This window comes from Typopeltis vanoorti, chromosome 8, assembly GCF_054136105.1.
Source record: "Typopeltis vanoorti isolate ZY-2024b chromosome 8, IOZ_Tvanoo_1.0, whole genome shotgun sequence".
NCBI lineage: Eukaryota > Metazoa > Arthropoda > Arachnida > Uropygi > Thelyphonidae > Typopeltis > Typopeltis vanoorti.
Genome location: NC_143556.1, coordinates 68,294,036 through 68,314,591, shown reverse-complemented (window position 1 = coordinate 68,314,591; position 20,556 = coordinate 68,294,036). Strand labels below are relative to the sequence as shown.

The following is a 20,556-nucleotide window of genomic DNA, read 5'->3' as shown; positions in this document are numbered from 1 at the left end:
TTGGGACACCATGCCTTTGATCGGTACTAGGATACACATGGCAAGATCGTATTCCCAATACTGTCATTCTCAAAGAAAGTCAGCAAATATCCCTAATAGAAACAATTCGAAAAAGTCAGCTGAGGTGGTTGGGACACCAACTTAGACATCCACTTTCATGTACTTTCAGTGATCTTGCTCTCTACAGGCCAACTAATGGACACTGAGGAAGGCCATGAAATAGTTTTGGAAATACATAAGCAAACCAAACATCTTTTCTGAAAATGAGATTCAGGAACCATCTGACATTCACCAATTGGAATAAAGCAACCCGAGTTACTTTCAGTTTAATAGACTATCCCAACGAGTTGTTGCTATATGAATATTTCTGTGTGTGTGTGTGTGTGTGTGTGTGTGTGTGTGTGTGTGTGTGTGTGTGTGTGTGTGTGTCAGCACTATCCAAAAAACTGAGTAGAATCTTAAGGAAGATTAACATACAAACGTGCTTCTCGACTCTTCCAAAAATAAGATCAAGTTTCAGCAACTACAAACAATCTCACAACCTTCTACAATTCCCAGGTGTATACAAAATAACATGGGAGTGCGGAAAAACCTTACTATGGCCAAACGGAGAAATCTAAGTCTTGAGGAACACTAGAGAGACATTGCTTACAAGAGAACCAGGACTACTGCCCTATCAGGCCATGTCCTGTTTTCAATAAACACAAATAACGAAAGCCGCCAACATGAAGTAAATTGGACAACAACTTCAAACCTGCACATTTGCCCCGATGAGGTAGAACGCCGCATTGTCGAGTCAAAAGAAATTACCTTGGACCCTCTTCATATGAACAATAATCTCAGCTATAATTTGCCTGACTCTTTCAGCTCCACTATCAGATACTGGTGATTTCGTCTCTTTCAGCTCTACTATCAGATACTGGCGATCTCCTGGATCCACACACGCACAGATGTACAACAATAGAAGTTTAACACGGACTATAGCTCAAGTTAATAACTGTAATTTATAGTCGAATTTATAGCTTTATAATTTTATAGCTTTAGAGTGTCTCAATGTTTTTTTCAGTATCTTTTAATAGCTTTCTATGTTCTTAATGATGAAGTCGATCCCGACAAAACATGTTGCGTATCCAATAAATCTCAATTTGTTATAATTCTCAGATTTTTAGTCAGTTTATATAAAAAATTACAGACACACAGACACACACACACACACACACACACACACACTAGGGGGGTGGCCCCCCTAGTGTGTGTGTGTCATGTGATACCATTAAACCTTTTTCCCTTACTTTCGGTTTATGTCATTCAATTCTTTAAAAAAAATAATAATAATAAATATATATATATATATATATACAGGGTGTTCGGGATAAATTTGACATATTTATAATTAATTATATTTTTCCGTAAGTTACATGTATTAACACACACTTCTCTTCATTTAAAAGTTTGGACCCTTCTTCATTCATATACAAGATGTCAGAAAGGATGGATAGCTGGAACCCACCTGAATCATGGAAGAGAATAACTTGTATCATGATGAATCGTGCCCGCCATCAAAATAAGGATATTACGACTGCTGCCCAATGCTCCCTGAATACAGTAAAAACAATCAGGCATGAACTAGAGACTTGCAATGGTGACTACGAGGATGTAGCAAGAAGAAAGATCCCTAGCAGACGATCTGATTGCGTTCGTACAGCAGAATTCCTCGCAAATCTGCAGGAACAGGTGTTGAAGAACCCTGGCATTGGAATTCGGGCTTTGTTCGTGGAGTTGCTAACTGTAGTCAAGCCCTGGATAACAAGGGTAGCCAATGGTAGGCCGTATGTATGGCAGCAGGATTCGGTCCCTTGCCACACCTCTGGGAAAAGTCAAAAATGGTTGTCTGAAAATTTCTATGACTTCACCAGTCCAAATGTTTGGCCTCCAAACTCCCCAGACCTTAACCCCATGGATTATTTTGTATGGGGCGCAGTTGAAAAAGACACCAATCGCACTTCCAGTAATACAAAAGCCCAGTTAATGGATAAAATTAAAACAGTTTTTGCGGCCCTTCCCAGGGAGACTGTAGCATCAGCTTGTTCGAGGTTCCGAAGCAGAATTGAAGCTGTGATCGATGCTAATGGTGGTTATTTTGAGTAAATCTTGTTGATAGTATTGTAATTAACTCTGCCTGTAATGTTTTTTTGTCAATTCATTAAATTTAATAGATACAAAGAAGATTTTCTTTTTCCTTACGAAACTGTCAAATTTATCCCGAACACCCTGTATATATTCTAGTAGTAAGACTTATACGTTGGTTAGACATAACTGGTAATTAATTTACGGAATTGACAACGCATATAAAGTAAATAAATTAAAGATAACTTTAATGAATCACTTCTATATTTCGGCAATGTCACATTGCCATCTTCGGGAACATAAAAATATGGTATGTGCACTAAGGAACTAACAAAGCAAATGAGGAAGAAAATAAGAACTAATTTTGTTCCTAAAGTCCTAATGGTGCCCTCTTGCGGGCTAATTTGGTAGTCTTGGCAGTTGAGCTGAAGTTCTCAAAATGAAAGTCTCCCAAATTTGGGGCAGTTTCATGCACCCAAATTTGTTGAGGTTAGGAACGTTTTTTAGAGCTGCTGAAGATTCTTTGAATAGTCTTTCGTATTTAAACATGCTGCAATGGATTATTTTTGTCTTCTTCCAACGAATTTTATGGTGGGTATCTAAGGCATGGTCTGCCAGTCCAGAGCGGCTGTACTGGTGAAAACGGATGTAGTCTTGGTGTTCTGAAATCCTGATATTTGTTGTTCTGCCTGTTTGGCCAAAGTAGGACAATTTGCAGCTGCAAGGGACCTGGTATACACCAGGTAGGTCTAGGGGAAGTGGTTGGTCTTTGGTAGAGCGGTTCACCACTTTCCCCACCCTTGGCCAATTTCTTTATGGAGACATTTGAAGAGAAAGCCTTAAACTCCGCCCCACAAAAACCCACTATTTGGCTTCGTTATGTGGATGATGTGTTTGCTATTTGGCCACATGGCTCAGATACACTCCACTCCTTCCTAACACACTTAAACAACCAACATCCCAGAGTCCAGTTCACCTTATAAAAAGAGGAAAACAACACCCTCCCCTTCCTAGACACTTTAATCACCCGCCAGCTTGATGGATCTTTGGTTTTCTCTGTTTACAGAAAACCCACCCACACTGGCAGATACATTCACCAGCAATCCCACCACCCCCTCTCACAACAATATGGGGTGATAAAAACACTATATAACAGGGCAAAATTGATCTGCTCAGATGACAAGGCCCTGACTATGGAACTAAACCACATCCTCAACACTTTCTTAGCCAATGGCTACAACCCCAAAAAAATCCAAAAAATACTAAAACCTATAAACCACAACCCCCCTCCCCCCCTCCACAATAAAGACTACACCAAGTCTATCACTATCCCCTACATCCAGGGCACCTCTGAAAAAATAACTAATATCCTCAAAAAATATGACCTTACTTCCTGTTACAGACCATATAAAAAGTTGGCATCCCTTATCCGCTCTACCAAAGACCAACCACTTCCTCTAGACCTACCTGGTGTATACCAGGTCCCTTGCAGCTGCAAATTGTCCTACTTTGGCCAAACAGGCAGAACAACAAATATCAGGATTTCAGAACACCAAGACTACATCCGTTTTCACCAGTACAGCCGCTCTGGACTGGCAGACCATGCCTTAGATACCCACCATAAAATTCGTTGGAAGAAGACAAAAATAATCCATCGCAGCAAGTTTAAATACGAAAGACTATTCAAAGAATCTTCAGCAGCTCTAAAAAACGTTCCTAACCTCAACAAATTTGGGTGCATGAAACTGCCCCAAATTTGGGAGACTTTCATTTTGAGAACTTCAGCCCAACTGCCAAGACTACCAAATTAGCCCGCAAGAGGGCACCATTAGGACTTTAGGAACAAAATTAGTTCTTATTTTCTTCCTCATTTGCTTTGTTAGTTCCTTAGTGCACATACCATATTTTTATGTTCCCGAAGATGGCAATGTGACATTGCCGAAATATAGAAGTGATTCATTAAAGTTATCTTTAATTTATTTACTTTATATGCGTTGTCAATTCCGTAAATTAATTACCAACCCTGTATATATATTGTGCCTACTCATATATCAATAAATGATGACATAACCAGACTTCCCAGCTAACGTGATACTTAGTTATGTTATACACCATATGTGTTTATACATTCTGGTGTATTGCTTATGTATTATCTGCCATAATGTATAAACAATTTCAGCCTAGACAGAATACAATTTCAATTCAGCACCCAAGTGGGTAACTAATAACACCTCACAGGAAAATGAGAATTGGACAATCCATTCCCTTATAATCTACACAAAGATCTTCTATTTACCTTACTTAAGTGACTCCATCACACTTAAAGATAGGAATATTAGGTATAACAGAAGCTGAAGTAGCCTGGAAAGTTTGATGTTACCACTGTTAATCTGGAAGAAGATTTCCTGATTATCCAATCCATAGCTTACTTGCAGTTACTACCCAGACCAAACTGGTCTGAGTAGTGACTCTTCCCACAATGCATAGCGTTATACATGTCTGCAAGGACATGTGCTTTGCATTATGGGATACTAAGGCAAGTGATGTGACGGGCATGGCAAACCCGAGGTACCTGATGCTGGACCATGCCTTACTTCATGTAATATATATCTGTTATATTATTCTGTAGACTGGTCCCTCCTCTTCTTTCTTTGCTTCTTTCTCCTTTCAGGAAGGTGAGAGACTTTAGATACTTATAAAGAAATGAGGGAATTGGAAGAAAATGAGATGGTGATTGTCGGAGGAGACTTGAACGGGCACATAGGAAGACAAAATAGAGACTGTGAAAGGGTGCATGGTGGCCACGGAGTGGGAATGATGAACCAGGAAGGAGAGAGGGTTGTGGACTTTGCAGTAGCGTTTGATCTGGCAATTGTGAACTCGTTTTTCTTCAAGAGGGAAGAACATTTGATAACATTTAGAAGTGGTAACAACAGCTCACAAATTGACTACATTTTGACTAGAAGAAAACATCTTAAGGTTGTGACAAATTGTAAGGTAATTCAAACAGATCAAGTAGCACAACAACACCGACTGCTGTGCGCAGACTTTAAATTAAGATCGAAAATAAGAACTTCTGGTTGCCATGGGATGAAGACAATTAAGTGGTTTCGCTTAAAAGAAGAGAGTGTGAGGAATCATTTTAGGGAGAGAGTGTTAGAGAGGATTTCGGATGGACTGGAAAGTGTACAAGATTGGTGGAAACATAATTCCAAAGTAATCCTGAGCTGTGCAATCGAGGTGCTTGGTGAGACATCTGGAAAGATTAGAGAGCAGAAGGAGGGTTGGTGGTGGAATAATGATGTACAAGTGGCAGTGACAGCTAAGAGGAAGGCAAAGCAGAAGTGGGATGAGTCAAGAGTGGAAGAGGACAGAGAGGTGTACAAAGAGAGAAAGCAAGAAGCCAAGAGAGTTGTGGCACAGGCGAAGGCCATGGCATATCAAGATCTGTATGATCAATTAGAAACAAAGGAAGGACAGAGAAAAATTTACCAACTAGCGAAATGTAGAAATAAAGCAGCTAAGGACATCTTACATGTGAGGCAGATCAAAGATGCTGAAGGAAGAGTATTATGGAGGGATGTGGACATAAGAAACAGATGGAAAATATACTTTGAGGGACTTCTGAATGAGGAAAATGCAAGGACTCACAGAGGAGATGGGCAGCCTTCTGAGGGGATGGTGCAGAACATCAGTAGAATGGAAGTGACGGAGGCCATGAAGAGGATAAGGAATGGAAAAGCGGTGGGCCCCGACAGAATTCCAGTGGAGGCATGGAAGGCACTGGGGGAAGAGGGAATTGACCTGCTGTGGGACCTGTTCATGAAAGTTTGCCAACAGGAAAATATACCCGAGGAATGGAGGGAGAGTACTCTTGTTCCCATCTACAAGGGTAAAGGGGATGCACAAGACTGTAAAAATTACAGAGGAATAAAGTTGATGTCCCACACAATGAAGATCCTAGAAAGGGTTCTTGATGGTAGATTGAGGGAGGAGGTGGAGATTGCAAAGGAACAATTTGGCTTCATGCCTGGTAGATCAACAACAGATGCTATCTTTGGGTTACGACAGATGATGGAAAAATATCGAGAGAAACAAAGGGAGCTACATCTGGTATTTATTGATCTGGAGAAAGCATACGATAGAGTGCCAAGGCAAGAAGTCTGGAGGTGTCTGAGGGAGAAGAAGGTGCCGGAGAAATATGTCAGGTTGGTGCAGGAAATGTACAGAAATGTGAAGACAAGTGTTCGGACCTGTTTGGGACAGACAGAAAGTTTTCAAGTAACAGTTGGCTTGCATCAAGGGTCAGCATTAAGTCCGTTTCTGTTTAATATTGTGATGGAGGTGGTAATAGAGGAGGTGAGAGAAGATGCACCTTGGACAATGTTGTATGCAGATGACATCTTGCTGTGTGTAGATACAAGAGAAGAAGCGGAAACTAAACTGGAAAGATGGAGAAAAGTACTGGAAGAGAGAGGTATGAGACTGAGCAGAAGTAAGACAGAGTATATGTGTTGCGCAGTGGGCGGTGGCCAGGAGACAGACCTGGAGCTGGAAGGAAATGTCATCAGGAAGGTGAGAGACTTTAGATACTTAGGTTCGACAGTGGAAGAAGATGGAGGAGGTGAGAAGGAAGTGGGATGCAGGATACAAGCAGGTTGGAGGAACTGGAGGGAGATGGCTGGAGTGTTATGTGATAAGAGGGTGCCGATCAATCTGAAAGGCAAAATTTATAGGACAGTAGTGAGGCCAGCTATGACATATGCTATAGAAACTGTGGCCCTGAGGAAAAATAACATCAGCAGGATGGAAGTAGCAGAGATGAGAATGCTTAGGTGGATGTGCGGTGTGACCAGAAAGGATCATCTGAGAAATGACTATGTCAGGGGAACAGTGAAAGTTACGAACTTAGGAGCGAAAATACAGGAGGCAAGGTTGAGATGGTTTGGTCATGTGATGAGGAGGGAGGACGAATATGTGGGAAGAAGGGTCATGCAGATGGATGTGCAAGGAAGGCAGAAGCGTGGGCGGCCAAAGAAGAGATGGAGGGAGCTGGTAGAAGAGGACTTGAAGATGAAGAACTTGGATGTGGTGACAGCCCAAGACAGGAAGGTGTGGAGGAGACTCATAACAAACAGTGACCCCACTTAAGTGGGAGAAGCTGCAGAAGAAGAAGAAGAAGAAGAAGAAGAAGGCAAGTGATGTGAAGCTCTGTCCACCTTTGCTACAAGTTGCCCCAGTCCTGAAGATACTTCAGGCACAAACTTTGTTTGCTTATACTTGGATAAAGGATTAAACTAAATACATAATTTATAGTCTAACCAAGTGGGGAAAAACTTCCAACATGATAAGTACAGTACATGATATTTTTGTGGATGGTGTTCGCATAAATAACCTGCTAAAGCTGTTACATGTTTATGCCACAACTGTTGTTTACACACATAATGTGCAAAATTCAATATATACAAACTACTGATTCCAAGGATTGCAGATTTTTAATTTAATTTATTACCAATAAATATTTAAAAGTCTGATCAAGATATGAAGATATACTTACAGCAAAATACTGAGGATTAATAGTACCCAGCCCAGAAAATCCAGTCATATTCCATAAATTTGCCATCATCTGCTGTTGCCTTTTTTGATCTTTCTCTTTCTGAGTATCAGCAAATTTTACAACTAAAGGACTACCGCATCCCTGAAACGCATAACATATGTAAGAAAATGCAAAAAATATATTGAATGAGGGAAATATTCAAAAGGAATAATAATTAACTATAAACTACTTTTTACCATGTTAGTGAATTGAATTTGTTAGTTCGTTATTCGCTTATCAGTAATGTAAATTACAGGAATAACACACACACAAACTAACTACCTTTGAAATTAATGACTGAGTATTCCATATTCAAGAAGACAGCTGTTTCTCTTATAGAAACTTGTAGGAACCACAGGAATAGTTTGTTATAATGGATTTTCATTAATAAAGACAACACTGTGCCTAGTAAGGTTTGCACTGCTACTTTTCAGCAGTTTGTTATATTGAGTAATCTTCTTATGTTACAAAAACAGTATCTGCTATAATAAGCACCATTTTCAATGCATTCTTTTTTCTTAAAAATACATAAAAACAAAAAAAACTTTCAGAATATCAAACTCCAAAAAAAATGTTATATTATGCTTTTTAATAAAAAAAAAAAAAAAAGTTTTTCCATTCCGTTATTATTATTATTATTATTATTATTATAAAAACCACCATGGAGTCAAAGACTCATCGTGGGAGGTCCACTGTTATACACACAGTTTATCATACTATGCCTTAAATATATTCACTGTCTCTGCACACACCACACTCTCGGGCAAAGCATTCCAATCACTCACCACTCTCCATGCAAAAAACCTGCTCCTCACTCCCTTGCTCACACCCTCCTTATACAGCTTCCAGGAATGACCTCTTGTTCTCCTGCTATCCTCACCCATTCTGTGCAAAACCTCCCCGACGTTAATCTGGTAATAACCACTCAACAGCTTATATGTCTCAATCATATTCCCCCTCCTCCTTCTATCCACCAATTTCTGCAAATTGCATTTTGTCAATCTGTCTTCATACTCTACATTCCAGAGACCAGAAACCACCTTAGTCAATCGCCTCTGAACTTTTTCCAACGCAATTTCATCTTTTTGAAAATCAGGTGACCAGATCTGTGCACAGTAATCCATATGTGGCCTGATCAGAGCCTTATACAAAGGAACCATAACATCCTTACTTCTACAAGTCAATGTCCTCCGCATCATTCCCATTATCCGCTGTGTTGTCTTCACTATTTTAGTAACATGTCCCCGAAATTTTAGGTCCTTGTCTACAATCACTCCCAGATCTCTCATTTCCTCTACCTCTTCCAAGATATTCGCACCGATTGTGTACTTTACATCCCATCTCTGCTTCCCAAATTTCAAAACCTATGTACTGAATGTTATGTACTGCAAGTTTTCTGATATATTCTTTGGGAAAAAAAATTTTACTTCATTTAATTTTTAGTTTTACATGCTGTTAAGAACAACAGATTTATTTAAACAATACCTAAAAATAAATAAAAAATAAGATATAAAAATATAGAGAAAAATCTATTCACAAGCTTGCACCATAAAATATAAAGTAAAAAGGATTCTGAAGCAAAACTTCAACCACTGCATTTTCACAAATCAGAAAAAAAAGTTGCTCTAATTATTACACTATTTCTTCCATCCGTAAGTAAAATTGATATCTATAAGAGGCCTCATTTTCAGTAACAGTAGCCCCTTTATCAAGCTGCAACTTAATTATGTGAGATCAGAATCTGAAATTGAAAAAATCTATTATTGGGAAATGTTTTCCAGGCTTAAGATTCTTCCAAACGTCTTTGAAATTTTTTCCATTCTGAGATCAAAATTCTGTTATGTTATTTTCTGCTTAAAGATAACTAAATATACCTAGCCATTCTGTAATTGTACCTTCCATATCAAATTAAACCTCCACTTATAAATCTTCAGATTCAATTTTTAATTTCTATTTTTGTTTTGTATGTAGAAGCATTCATTTTTTCAAATGCTTCTCTTCATATATTACCTCTTTAAAAGCTGTTCATTTCAAAATAGGTTTAGCCAGTTTGGTTAGCAATGTTAAATTTAATATTTTAGATCTGAAAATTCCTCAAATGTTCAGCAAAACTGGTTTAAAATTCTGAAAGTGGATTTTAAATGAATCCCCAAATGATTTTCATAACCAGTCTTTTAAATTTCAAATTATTATCTCATATATATTCAGAAAACACGGACTTCAGAACACATGCAATTTACAGACAAAAAAATACTGTTGTTGGTGATGATGGGTGGTAGATGGCGTTGATGGTAGTAGTCTCTCAGTAGGAGAATTAAGAAGCAGTGGAGAGGGCGAGATGTATTTAGCGAAGTACAGTAGATTGACCTCCTGCGATGAGTCCTTAAGACTCCCTGGAGGTGTCACAATAATAATAATAATTAAAGACTGTATTTAATAATGGAAATTTGGTATTAGTAGAAAATAATGCGTTCTATTTGCTTTCATAGTGTTAAACAATTAACTGTTGTCACTCCTATAACAGTGCTGTATTAAGGATGGACAATAATGCATTTATTTAAGTAGAAAGTGAAGCATCAAGATGTTTCGTAATTTGTGTGTATATATATATATAAAACCATGAAAGTTCGAGCCTTACTAAAAAGACAGTCAGAGAGGTTGAAAACATTACAATGAAACACAGGAGGAGCTAGTCCGTATAACTATGTTATACAGTTAGATAAAAAGGAAACAATGGTACTGGATACTGCAACAGTAATACAAAGCAAGAAGTGGCAGAGGACAGGCATAATGAGAATGTCTGACAACAGGTGGACAAAGAGAATAGCAGAATGAACGCCAAGAACTGTACATCTAAGACTACGGAAGGCCAGAAGTAAGATTGGGATGATATAAAAAGATATTATGGACATTTATGATTTAGGGATGCACTAGATCAGCTAAAATGGAGAGACATTCATCAAGCAGAAGAAATGAAGAAAACTGCTGGTGTGTGTGTGTGTGTGAGAGAGAGAGAATGGCCAGGATCTTTACCCATCACACAAGAGATCAGATTTGATTCTCTATAAAGGAGAATATTTTTGCAGTTTGGATGGACAAGTAAATTGCATTCCTGCTTGGCTAATGAGAATACAGTTCAAAATTCTGCACAAACTTCTAATGCAGATATTATTCTGCACTACACGTTTGTGCTTGGAATCTCGTCAATAACAAAAGGAACTTATCCAAAGAACTTGTTCCTGGTTAGTACATCAGCCCCCCCCCCCCCTCCGCTCTAAAAAATAGTTTCTGCTTTTATCCCAAAACCTTAGAGTGATCCTCTGAAAAGTATCAAAGGGTGTATATATATTTGTCTGTGATGTGACAGTACTTCACACTTGGAAGAAAAATAATAGATTTAAGAGACATCAGGTAATAGTAATATAGAAGTATCAATGCTGATGCTTTATAACATTATGTACTAACCTCAGCCAAAACCAATGATGAGCAATTCACTGATCCAGGCAAGACACCAAATAATATGGAGCTTGCAGTGATATCAGTAGGAAACAAAGAAAATTCCTTATCATGGAGATCATAGAAAGTCATGATTCAATTACAAAATAAATGAGAATATTCACCCAAGCTCAACAGTAGATATGCAACAGAATTTATTTGAATAAATACAACCTTCTCCTTTTGCAGTAACAGTTGCTCATTTTTTATGTAACTTCCATCCTATGTCCTAAGAAAGGTTTCTTAAATTATATATATATTTTTTTTTAATTTTATATAGTTGTTAGTTTCTCTTCCATATCAAAGCCTATAAGAACACTGCCATTCACAGCAAACTAAACCTATCAATGCAGTCACTGGTCTATTCAAACAGATCTCTTCTATTCTCAACCCAGAACTAAATAGGACATCTTTTATGAGAAATTTGCTCTAGGAGTCTGTAAAAGTAAGGTATAAACTTATCAAGAATTATGAGAACTTTCATAGTTCTAATTCTCAGCTGCAGATTCAGCCTATTCAAGCTGTCATCAACCTATCTTCTAAAAGACTTGAAAATATAGCAGTCAGCATCCTAAACTTGGCAACAAATTTTTCCTCATTTTGACATGAACCTTTCTGTTGCATATAGTCCACAACTGTTGCCATCTAAAAGAAATCTCTCCAACAGCTAACTCTATGCATTCTACAGGGTGTCCCAAAATCCACGCAAGATTTAAATTTAGCGCCATTTGTGCAATAAAGTGTTGCCAACGAGAAAAAAAAGACAGCGTGACAGCTCACAGTTCAGGGTTATTAAAAATGGAGCGCTACACGAAAGAACAACGCATTTTCATTGTTGAGCAATATTTTAAAAATAATGAGGATTTGGCAGCTACAGTTCGAACAAAATAATCTTCAGCGATGAGGCTTGTTTTCATCTTGATGGCTTCGTTAATCGACAAAATTGTCGCATTTGGGGTTCAGAAAATCCACGAGTGATTGTTGAGAAACAAATGCATCCACAACGTGTCACTGTTTGGTGCAGATTTTGGGCTGGAGGCATCATCGGTCCATTCTTCTTTGAAAATGTGGCTGGTAAGGCAATAACAGTTAATGGTGCTCGCTATCGCGACATGATAATCCAGTTTTTTGAGCCTAAATTGCAAGATATGGATGTGGACGACATGTGGTTTCAACAAGACGGTGCCACATGCCATACAGCCCGAGAAACAATTCAATTACTGCATGTCCAAATTACATGCAGTAATTGAATACTGCATGTAATTTACATATCGTGAAATTACACGACTCATTTCCTGGTAGTGTAATTTCCCGTTTTGGCGATCAGAATTGGCCGCCCAGATCATGTAACTTAACGCTGTTGGACTTTTTTCTTTGGGGTTTTTTGAAGTCTAAGGTTTATGCCAACAAGCCCACGACCACTACACCTTGAAGGAGGAAATTGAGCACTGTATCAATGAAATTCAGCCACATTTATGCAAAACAGTCATGGAAAATTTCGACAAAAGAGTGCGTATGTGCCAGCAAAGCCGTGGAGGCCATTTACCCGATATGCTATTCCATGCATAACCCTATACTGTATACTTTATGAATCAATAAGAAATTACAATTTTTAATTAAAAACCTGTGTTTTCTATCAAAATTACTTCTTGCGTGAATTTTGGGACACCCTATATAAATTAAGTAAAGAGAAAAATAACGTGTTACTGTGCAAATACAATCATATAAGTAATGTCTTTCTCAGAGAACACATTACACACAAACCATTAGTGACCCCACTAATTCCATGAAAAAAAAAAAAAGTCTTTTCAAAATTTTCGCTTATGGACCCATGAAATAACTAAAAAACTCAAACTTTTTAGTTCCTCCCACTCCAGATATATGGATTACCCAAAAGCAAAAACCTTAGTCCAATAAAATATGTTACTGACTCCCTTTCCTTTAAACTAGCCAATTAATTAGCCAGTTAAATCTTGATCCCACTCCCAAAAAACAGTGACACTTCATCTTATATATATTAAAAAAAAAAGTTAAAACTGTAAAGGGAAAAAAAAAAAATTCTGCTCTGATTTCAAACCAAACATGAAGCTTGCTGCTCTTATCCACTCACCTAAACATCAACCCCCCTCCTCCTCGCAGTTCCAGATATACAGTTCCCTATTCTTGAAACTTGTCATATCAAAAATAAAGTCCAATCCATTTCAAATCTTTAATCCAAAATTGAGTTTTTAGGTAATGTTACCATAATTAGCTCTGACATCACTTCCTTATTAACCAATATCTTAAAAATGTTTTTCTCCCCTAAAATTCATATCAGTTATTTAACTCAGAATGATATATATATATATTTTTTAATAAAAAGATTTAATGACTAAAACCGAGAATAATAGTAAGGCTTTATTGAAATAAAAACACAACTAGTTTCGGCTTTTGACAGCCTTCTTCAGGTGTCTTCTAAGAATAGGAAACAGTAATAAAAACACTGAAGTTTAAAACTGTGAAGCACAGGAAAATTGCACTACATAATTGACATGAAAAAACGTATTTACATTTAAGTTGTTCTTACAAATGTGGCATTGTTTGTTGAGTGTGTGCTTGCAGACTCTCGCAAACGCCAGTACCGAACAATAGCAGAGTGGCTATCAGGAATATTGGAGCTCAAATTGCTATTTAAATGTTCACAATTCAGGATGATTTCTCTGCACTCCACAATTTTTCTTTCAAACTAATCATGGCAACGAAAGATGTTTTCGGATCTATCCCAGCAGACTGAATGACCCTGGTGTTCATCATCAGGATTGTTCGAGAAAATAGCATGACTAGACAAGGCACTGGCATGTGTTCTTTTGTAAGAGATGTCTCTCTCGTGTTCCTCCATACGTAATTCAATAGATTTATTTGTTTAACCAAAATAAGGGATATGACAATCACACCATATCTTATATATGCCAAGATACTTCAGATTATGATGACGAGACTTTGGATGGCTTACTAGCAAGCGGATTTTTGGAAGTGTAGTGAATAAGGTCCTGATGTTATACTTTTAAGAACTTTAGCTAATTTTTCAGAAACTGAACTGATATATCAGATGGAGATGTTACCCTTAAAGTTAGTTATTTCTTCAGTGCGGTGGCTAGGAGAATTTTGAAGAAATTTTTTAATGGTTTTATCAGAATATCCATTTTGTCTAAAGACATGAGAGAGGTAATTAATTTCTTTTTGAAGTTCATCTAGGTCATTCAGAAGAGAGTGTGCTCTATGTCCCAAGGTAGAAATAGTTCCAAGTTTTTGTGGAGGAAAATGATGGGACTGACTGTGAAAATATCTATTAGTTTGCGTAGGTTTTCTATACATGGAAATTCTAAATTTTCCAGAGCAGCGTGAAAGTTTTATATCCAGGAATGGTATGGAATTGTCATATTCAAGTTCAACTGTGAATTTTATATTAGGATGCTGATTATGAGATGATTAAGAAAATCCATGAGAGAGTTATGGCCATGACTCCAAATAATAAAAATGTCATCTACATAGCGTTTCCAAAGTTTTGGTTTAACTGAGAAGGATGAAATAGCTTTAGTTTCAAAATCCTCCAAGTAAATGTTAGCAAGAATACTTGCTAAAATGCTAACAAGAATGTCTGCAAGCACGCACTCAACAAACAATGCCCGTTTGTAAGAACAACTTAAATGTAAATACGTTTTTTCATGTCAATTATGTAGTGCAATTTTCCTGTGCTTCACAGTTTTAAACTTCAGTGTTTTCATTACTGTTTCCTATTCTTAGAAGACACCTGAAGAAGGCTGTCAAAAGCCAAAACTAGTTGTGTTTTTATTTCAATAAAGCTTTACTATTATTCTCGGTTTTTTTTAATCTTTTTTATTAAAATTTATATATTTTAAATTATTTGTTCAATGTTCCTGAACGCATATATATATATATATATATATATATATATATAAATAAACAAAAGGTGCTGCAATGGGCTCTCCTTCTCTTCCCTAAGCTAATTTCCATATAAAGCATTTTTAAAATCAAGTTCTTGATACTGCTGATCTCAAACCTTCTATGTGGTTAAGATACACTGATGATGTGTTCTCCATGTGGCCACACAGATCAGACAGGGACTCATTTCTCTTCCACTTCAACAGCCAAGACCCCAGAATCCAATCCAGGTTCACTATAGAAAAAAGAAAGAAAAAAATTGTCTCTTTTCTGGTTGCTTTAATCACACATCTCCCAAATGACAATCTTCCTTTCTCAGTTTACAGAAAACCTACTTAGAGATAGACACATTCACAAACTTTCCCATAACCCCTTATGCAATATAGTATCATAAAAATCCTTGTTAACAAAGCCACCAACCTCTTTTCCAAGCAGGCTTTAATAACAGCCGCCTCCGTTATTTCAAACACATTCCTATTCAATGGATACATTGAATTTACCATTCCCAATGTCTTGGGCTCCTCAGAAAAAAAAAAAAAAAAAAAAAAAAAAAAAAAAAAAAAAAAAAAACTGCACTGCTTTCAAAATGAAGCTGGCTGCTCTTATCCACTCTCCTAAAGATCAACCCCCCTGCTCCTCACAGTTCCAGATATATACATTTCCCTATTCATCAAACTTGTCACATCATGAATAATGTCAGATCTGCCAAAAAGTATCTTGAAGAATGCAAATATATTCGTTGAGCAGTTATGGACAGTCAAGTCTAAATGACAATGCCTTAGACATCTTGCAGAGAATCAAATGAAAACCACTCTTCTTCACAACTATGCAAATAAAAGCATGACAGGATTTTTCTAATCTATATCTAATCTAATCTAATAGATTATTCCCTTACTTTGGCATTTTTTCACAATAAGATCAGAACTCTTGACTAATCAATCTATTATTAAGTCTCCAAGTCCTGACAGTTGTTATTCTGCTTTTTAAAGGCACATAAGCATCTATAAATTAATGATATCAAGAAATGATATACTTGGTTTAATCCTTTATCCAAGTGTAAGCAAAATTTGTGCCTGAAATTTAATCAGGAAAGAGCAACGCATATATAGAAGCTAATGACGTCACATCAGTTGCCTTAGTATCCCTCAATGCAAAGCACATATCCTTATGGGTATGTATAATGCTATGTATTATGGGAAGGGTCACTACCCAGACCGGTTTCGACTTTTATTGAGGTCTTGTCAGTGGGAGCCAGACCCACAACTTTGTTTGTTTACACTTGGATAAAGGATTAAACCAAGTATATAATTTCTTGGTATCTTTAATTTATAGTATAAGCAAGTGGAAAAAAAAAAAATTCCAACATAAGCATCTATGATGTCTCAAGTCCAAGGTTAAAAAGCATCAACATTTAGTTCTCACTCAATTCCAGCAAGTGTTGCTGCTGCTAAGGCATACCTTCCCTGGTTGGAGAAAATACCAACTACACCTCTGGGTGGTAGATGTCTTTTTTTTCCCCAATGAAACACCACAACTCCTCTTACAGGAGGCTTGAAGTGGCCTTTCAGAGAAAGTCCCGCAGTTTCTGTCCCCTCCCCCACAGTTTGGATGGCATTCAAGGATATGCCAAAAATGCTGTAGAGATCTCCCCTCCTCCATTCAAGAATACAGCTGTGTGAAACAGTTTTGCAGATCAGCTGCTAGTCAGCACATGGAACCACACCTGACACTAACATACATCTGAGGTTTTGCAATCGGCTGGTGATAAATTCTGCTGCCCCTCAGAGAAAGATGTGGCCTTGACAATTCCAGGTCTTTTGATCATGTTTGGCATCAAGGCCTGCAAACTGCCTTCCTTCGTTCTACTTTCCACCCTCTGTACGTATTGCTCAAGCTTGATTTTCTGCAGTCAAATTATCCAAGCAGTGAGATAATCTTCTTAGGACTTAAATGTTCACAACTCAACTTGGCTTCTGTTCTCCAGTTCCAATGATCAATCAGGAAGGGATGCTGAGGTATTCACCATTAGCAATGGCCCATCACATGTAGTCCAACTTCCAATCAGAACACTCAATGGCATGAAGACATTGATCCCTCATTCCATCAAAAATTCCTGTCCCCTTTCCAAGTCCTGGTTCAACAGAAGATGTATGAAAGCAGTTGAAGAAAAATACTCAGCTCATTACAGGTGGCTTGCATTAAGAACCCAAGCTTCATGCTCAGCCTATGTGGAAGCACACAATAACTATAAATCAACTATCAGCAAATCCAACAGCAGAAAATTCATCTCTTGTCCAAACAGTAGCCATGCCTTCTGGTGCCATGCAAAAGCCATCATATGCAACTTCTGCTCACCTACACTCCCACCTCTCTTCCATCCAGATGGCATCACTGACCTCCTAAAATCACTTTTTATCTCTAAGTCCTGCATGGACAATGAAGGCAAATCACCTCCTTTTCTATATCAGCAACTAAGTACCATATACCTCCTGTGACATTTTGGCAGAAAGACCTAAGAAGAATATTAAACAACTTGAACACTACAAATCGTCTGGTCTCAATGGCATCTCTCCTATTCTCAATTGTTGTGCTCCAGAGCTAACACCTGTCCTCCATTGTCTCTGTAATCTTCTATACTCAGCTGGCACCTATCCCATCTCATGGAAACTAATATATATCTAACCAATTCCAAAAAAGAGATAAAAGCCTACCATCCAACTAATGAACAATTGTCATCACCTCAATCCTCAACTTCTTCACTACCTAGAAGCCCAATAGTTAATCAGCGACCACCAGTATTGATTTCGCTAATCGAGATCTATACTTGATATCTTAGCCTACATTACCCATCACCAGACAAGTGTCATTGCAAGGTTCAGAGAAACAAAAGCCTTGACATTTCCAGGTCTTTTGATCATGTTTGGAATCAAGGCCTGCAAACTGCCTTTCTTCGTTCTACTTTCCACCCTCTGTAGCTATCCAGCTACAGAGGGTTTCCAGAGGGTGAGTTAGTTCACAACTCACCTGCAGAGGGTGAGTTGTGAACATTTAAGTCCTAAGAAGATTATCTTACTGCTTGGATAATTTGACTGCAGAAAATCAAGCTTGAGCGATACGTACAGAGGGTGGAAAGTAGAACGAAGGAAGGCAGTTTGCAGCTTTCTCTCTGGTCATTCATTGTGTGTGTGTGTCATGGTGGATGATACCCTCTCTTTTGAGCTTTGCCACCAATACAGAAGTGCCTCTGGACTCCATCCTATCACCTACCCTCTTTCTCTAATACAGAAATGACCTACTCTCAATCACTACAAATCCTATCTGTAGCACTCTCCATTCATCCTGCTCCTTTCACAAACCATGTAGTTCCCAGACATCACTTACATCAAGATCATCTGCAACCAGTACCTGAAACAATGATCTCCACACCATCCTTCAGTGGGGCAAGGATAATGTGGTCACCGGACTGGATGAACTCTCTCCTTGGACTGACATTTACCTCCAACCTCTCTTGGTATAAACACATCATCAATAGTTCCTAACTACAAAAAAAAACTAGGCATTCTTTTCTGCTCAAGAACCTAACCCACCCTGCTACTAACCCTATATAAAATCCCAAATCTGCCCATCTTAGAATACTGTACACACATTTGGGCTGGTACACCTAAAACTACCTTAAAAATTCTTGATGCTTTCCAGAGGAGAGCAATTTGGCTCAGATAACCCTTTCTTTACAGGCTCACTTCACCCTCTATTTCAGATCTGTCTCTCTTCTAGAGGTACTTCCATGGTCACTGCTCGAGTGAATTGGCAAACATCATTCCTATACTTTCTGTTAAGTTGATTTTTTTATTTGATTTTTATGACACAGAGACATCAAATGTCATACTGTGCCAGGACACAGCAGTACATATAGTAATTTGTTAGTAGGACAATCACAAACATCCATGCCCATGGTGAAATTCGAATCCACAGCCTCTTGGCTGGAGAGTGGATACACTAACCACTCGATCAACCAGACTGGCTTGCTGTTAGGCCTGTTAAAACAAGAATAGCTGCTGTCCAACATGCTATCCACAGGATGATAGATATACAAAGTTTCTTAGTTTGTAAAGAACTTAGTGAACTCGTGAAAAAACTAAGGTTAAATTTTTCTAGGCTACAGAGGAACAGAATACAATATAGAGAAAGTTTCCAGAATTCATTTGTCATTACCATCCCAAAACCCAGAAAGGATCCAACATTTATCAATAATTAAATAATTATTCAACCTGTAGGAAGTTTTCGGTATTGAGACCACATATTAATATAAAGAGTTTATTAAAAATGAACAATTAAAACACCCAACAAGTTTCGTGTGTCGTAAGACTTACATCATCAGGGGTAATGGTACATAAGTTTTACACAACAAAAGCTTATTGACAATTAATTACACATATTGAATGTTTTTAAATTGTCAGTAAGCTTTTGTTGTGTAAAACTTTTATGTACCATTACCCCTGATGATGTGAGTCTTACGATGCACGAAACTTGTTGGGTGTTTTAATTGTTTATTTTTAATAAACTCTTTATATTAATATGTGGTCTCAATACTGAAAACTACCTACGGAACTGCTTAACCACAGAAACCTATGTTTAAATTATTCAACCTATTGATCTGACCAGCTGTCTTTGTAAGATACTAGGAAAAAATAGTAAATGCAAGGCTTCTATGGTATTTAAGAAGCAACAAACTTCTTTCCAACACACAATGTGGCTTTTGTAGACCAATTAACAATGGACCATTCAGTCCATTTAGAAAAGTGTATAAGAGATGCCTTTCTGAAACAAGAACATCTGGTTACAGCATTATTTGACACAGAAAAAGCTTATGACAGCCTGGAGATATGGCATATTAAAAGGCCTCTATAACCTAGGTCTCACAGGACACCTTCCTGTATCTATTGAAAACTTTGTCTAGCCAAGTTTTCCAAGTGCAAGTGGAAAGTACACTACTGCAGTCAAGAACAAGGTGTTCCCCAAGATTGTTTTGTGTATGACATTCTTTGTTAGCAAAGTCAACTCGGTCATTGAACAGTTTCTTCCCACTATAGGCAATGCTCTACATGTGGATGATATCACTATTCACTGACACTCTTATAACATGAGGGTAATTGAAATACAATATGAGCAAGCAAATGATCAGTCTCTCCACGGGCTCTTAATGAGTTCAGGCGTTTGGTAGAAATAAAAGTGTCTGTGTATACTTCTGTCGAATACACACTCTTCACCCCAATCCTGAGTTAAGAATGAGAAAAACTATCATTCCAGTAGCAACAGAAACCAAGTTCCTGAGACTCATCTTTGACAGAAACTTACATTCCTCGCACACATTCATCAACTAAAAGAAAATAATTCAC

General features: G+C 37.8%; 1 protein-coding gene across 4 annotated transcripts in view; it reads right to left on the bottom strand.

The window, feature by feature from the left end:
• LOC150104072 (CUGBP Elav-like family member 1) overlaps nucleotides 1-20,556 on the bottom strand; it is a 579,257-nt gene that overhangs the window by 346,952 nt on the left and 211,749 nt on the right. For all 4 annotated transcript variants that reach the window (XM_090397270.1, XM_090397273.1, XM_090397272.1 and 1 more), the window contains one exon: nucleotides 7,685-7,825. In XM_090397270.1, the coding sequence (XP_090253396.1) occupies nucleotides 7,685-7,825 (141 nt within the window). The remainder of the gene's footprint in view (nucleotides 1-7,684; nucleotides 7,826-20,556) is intronic.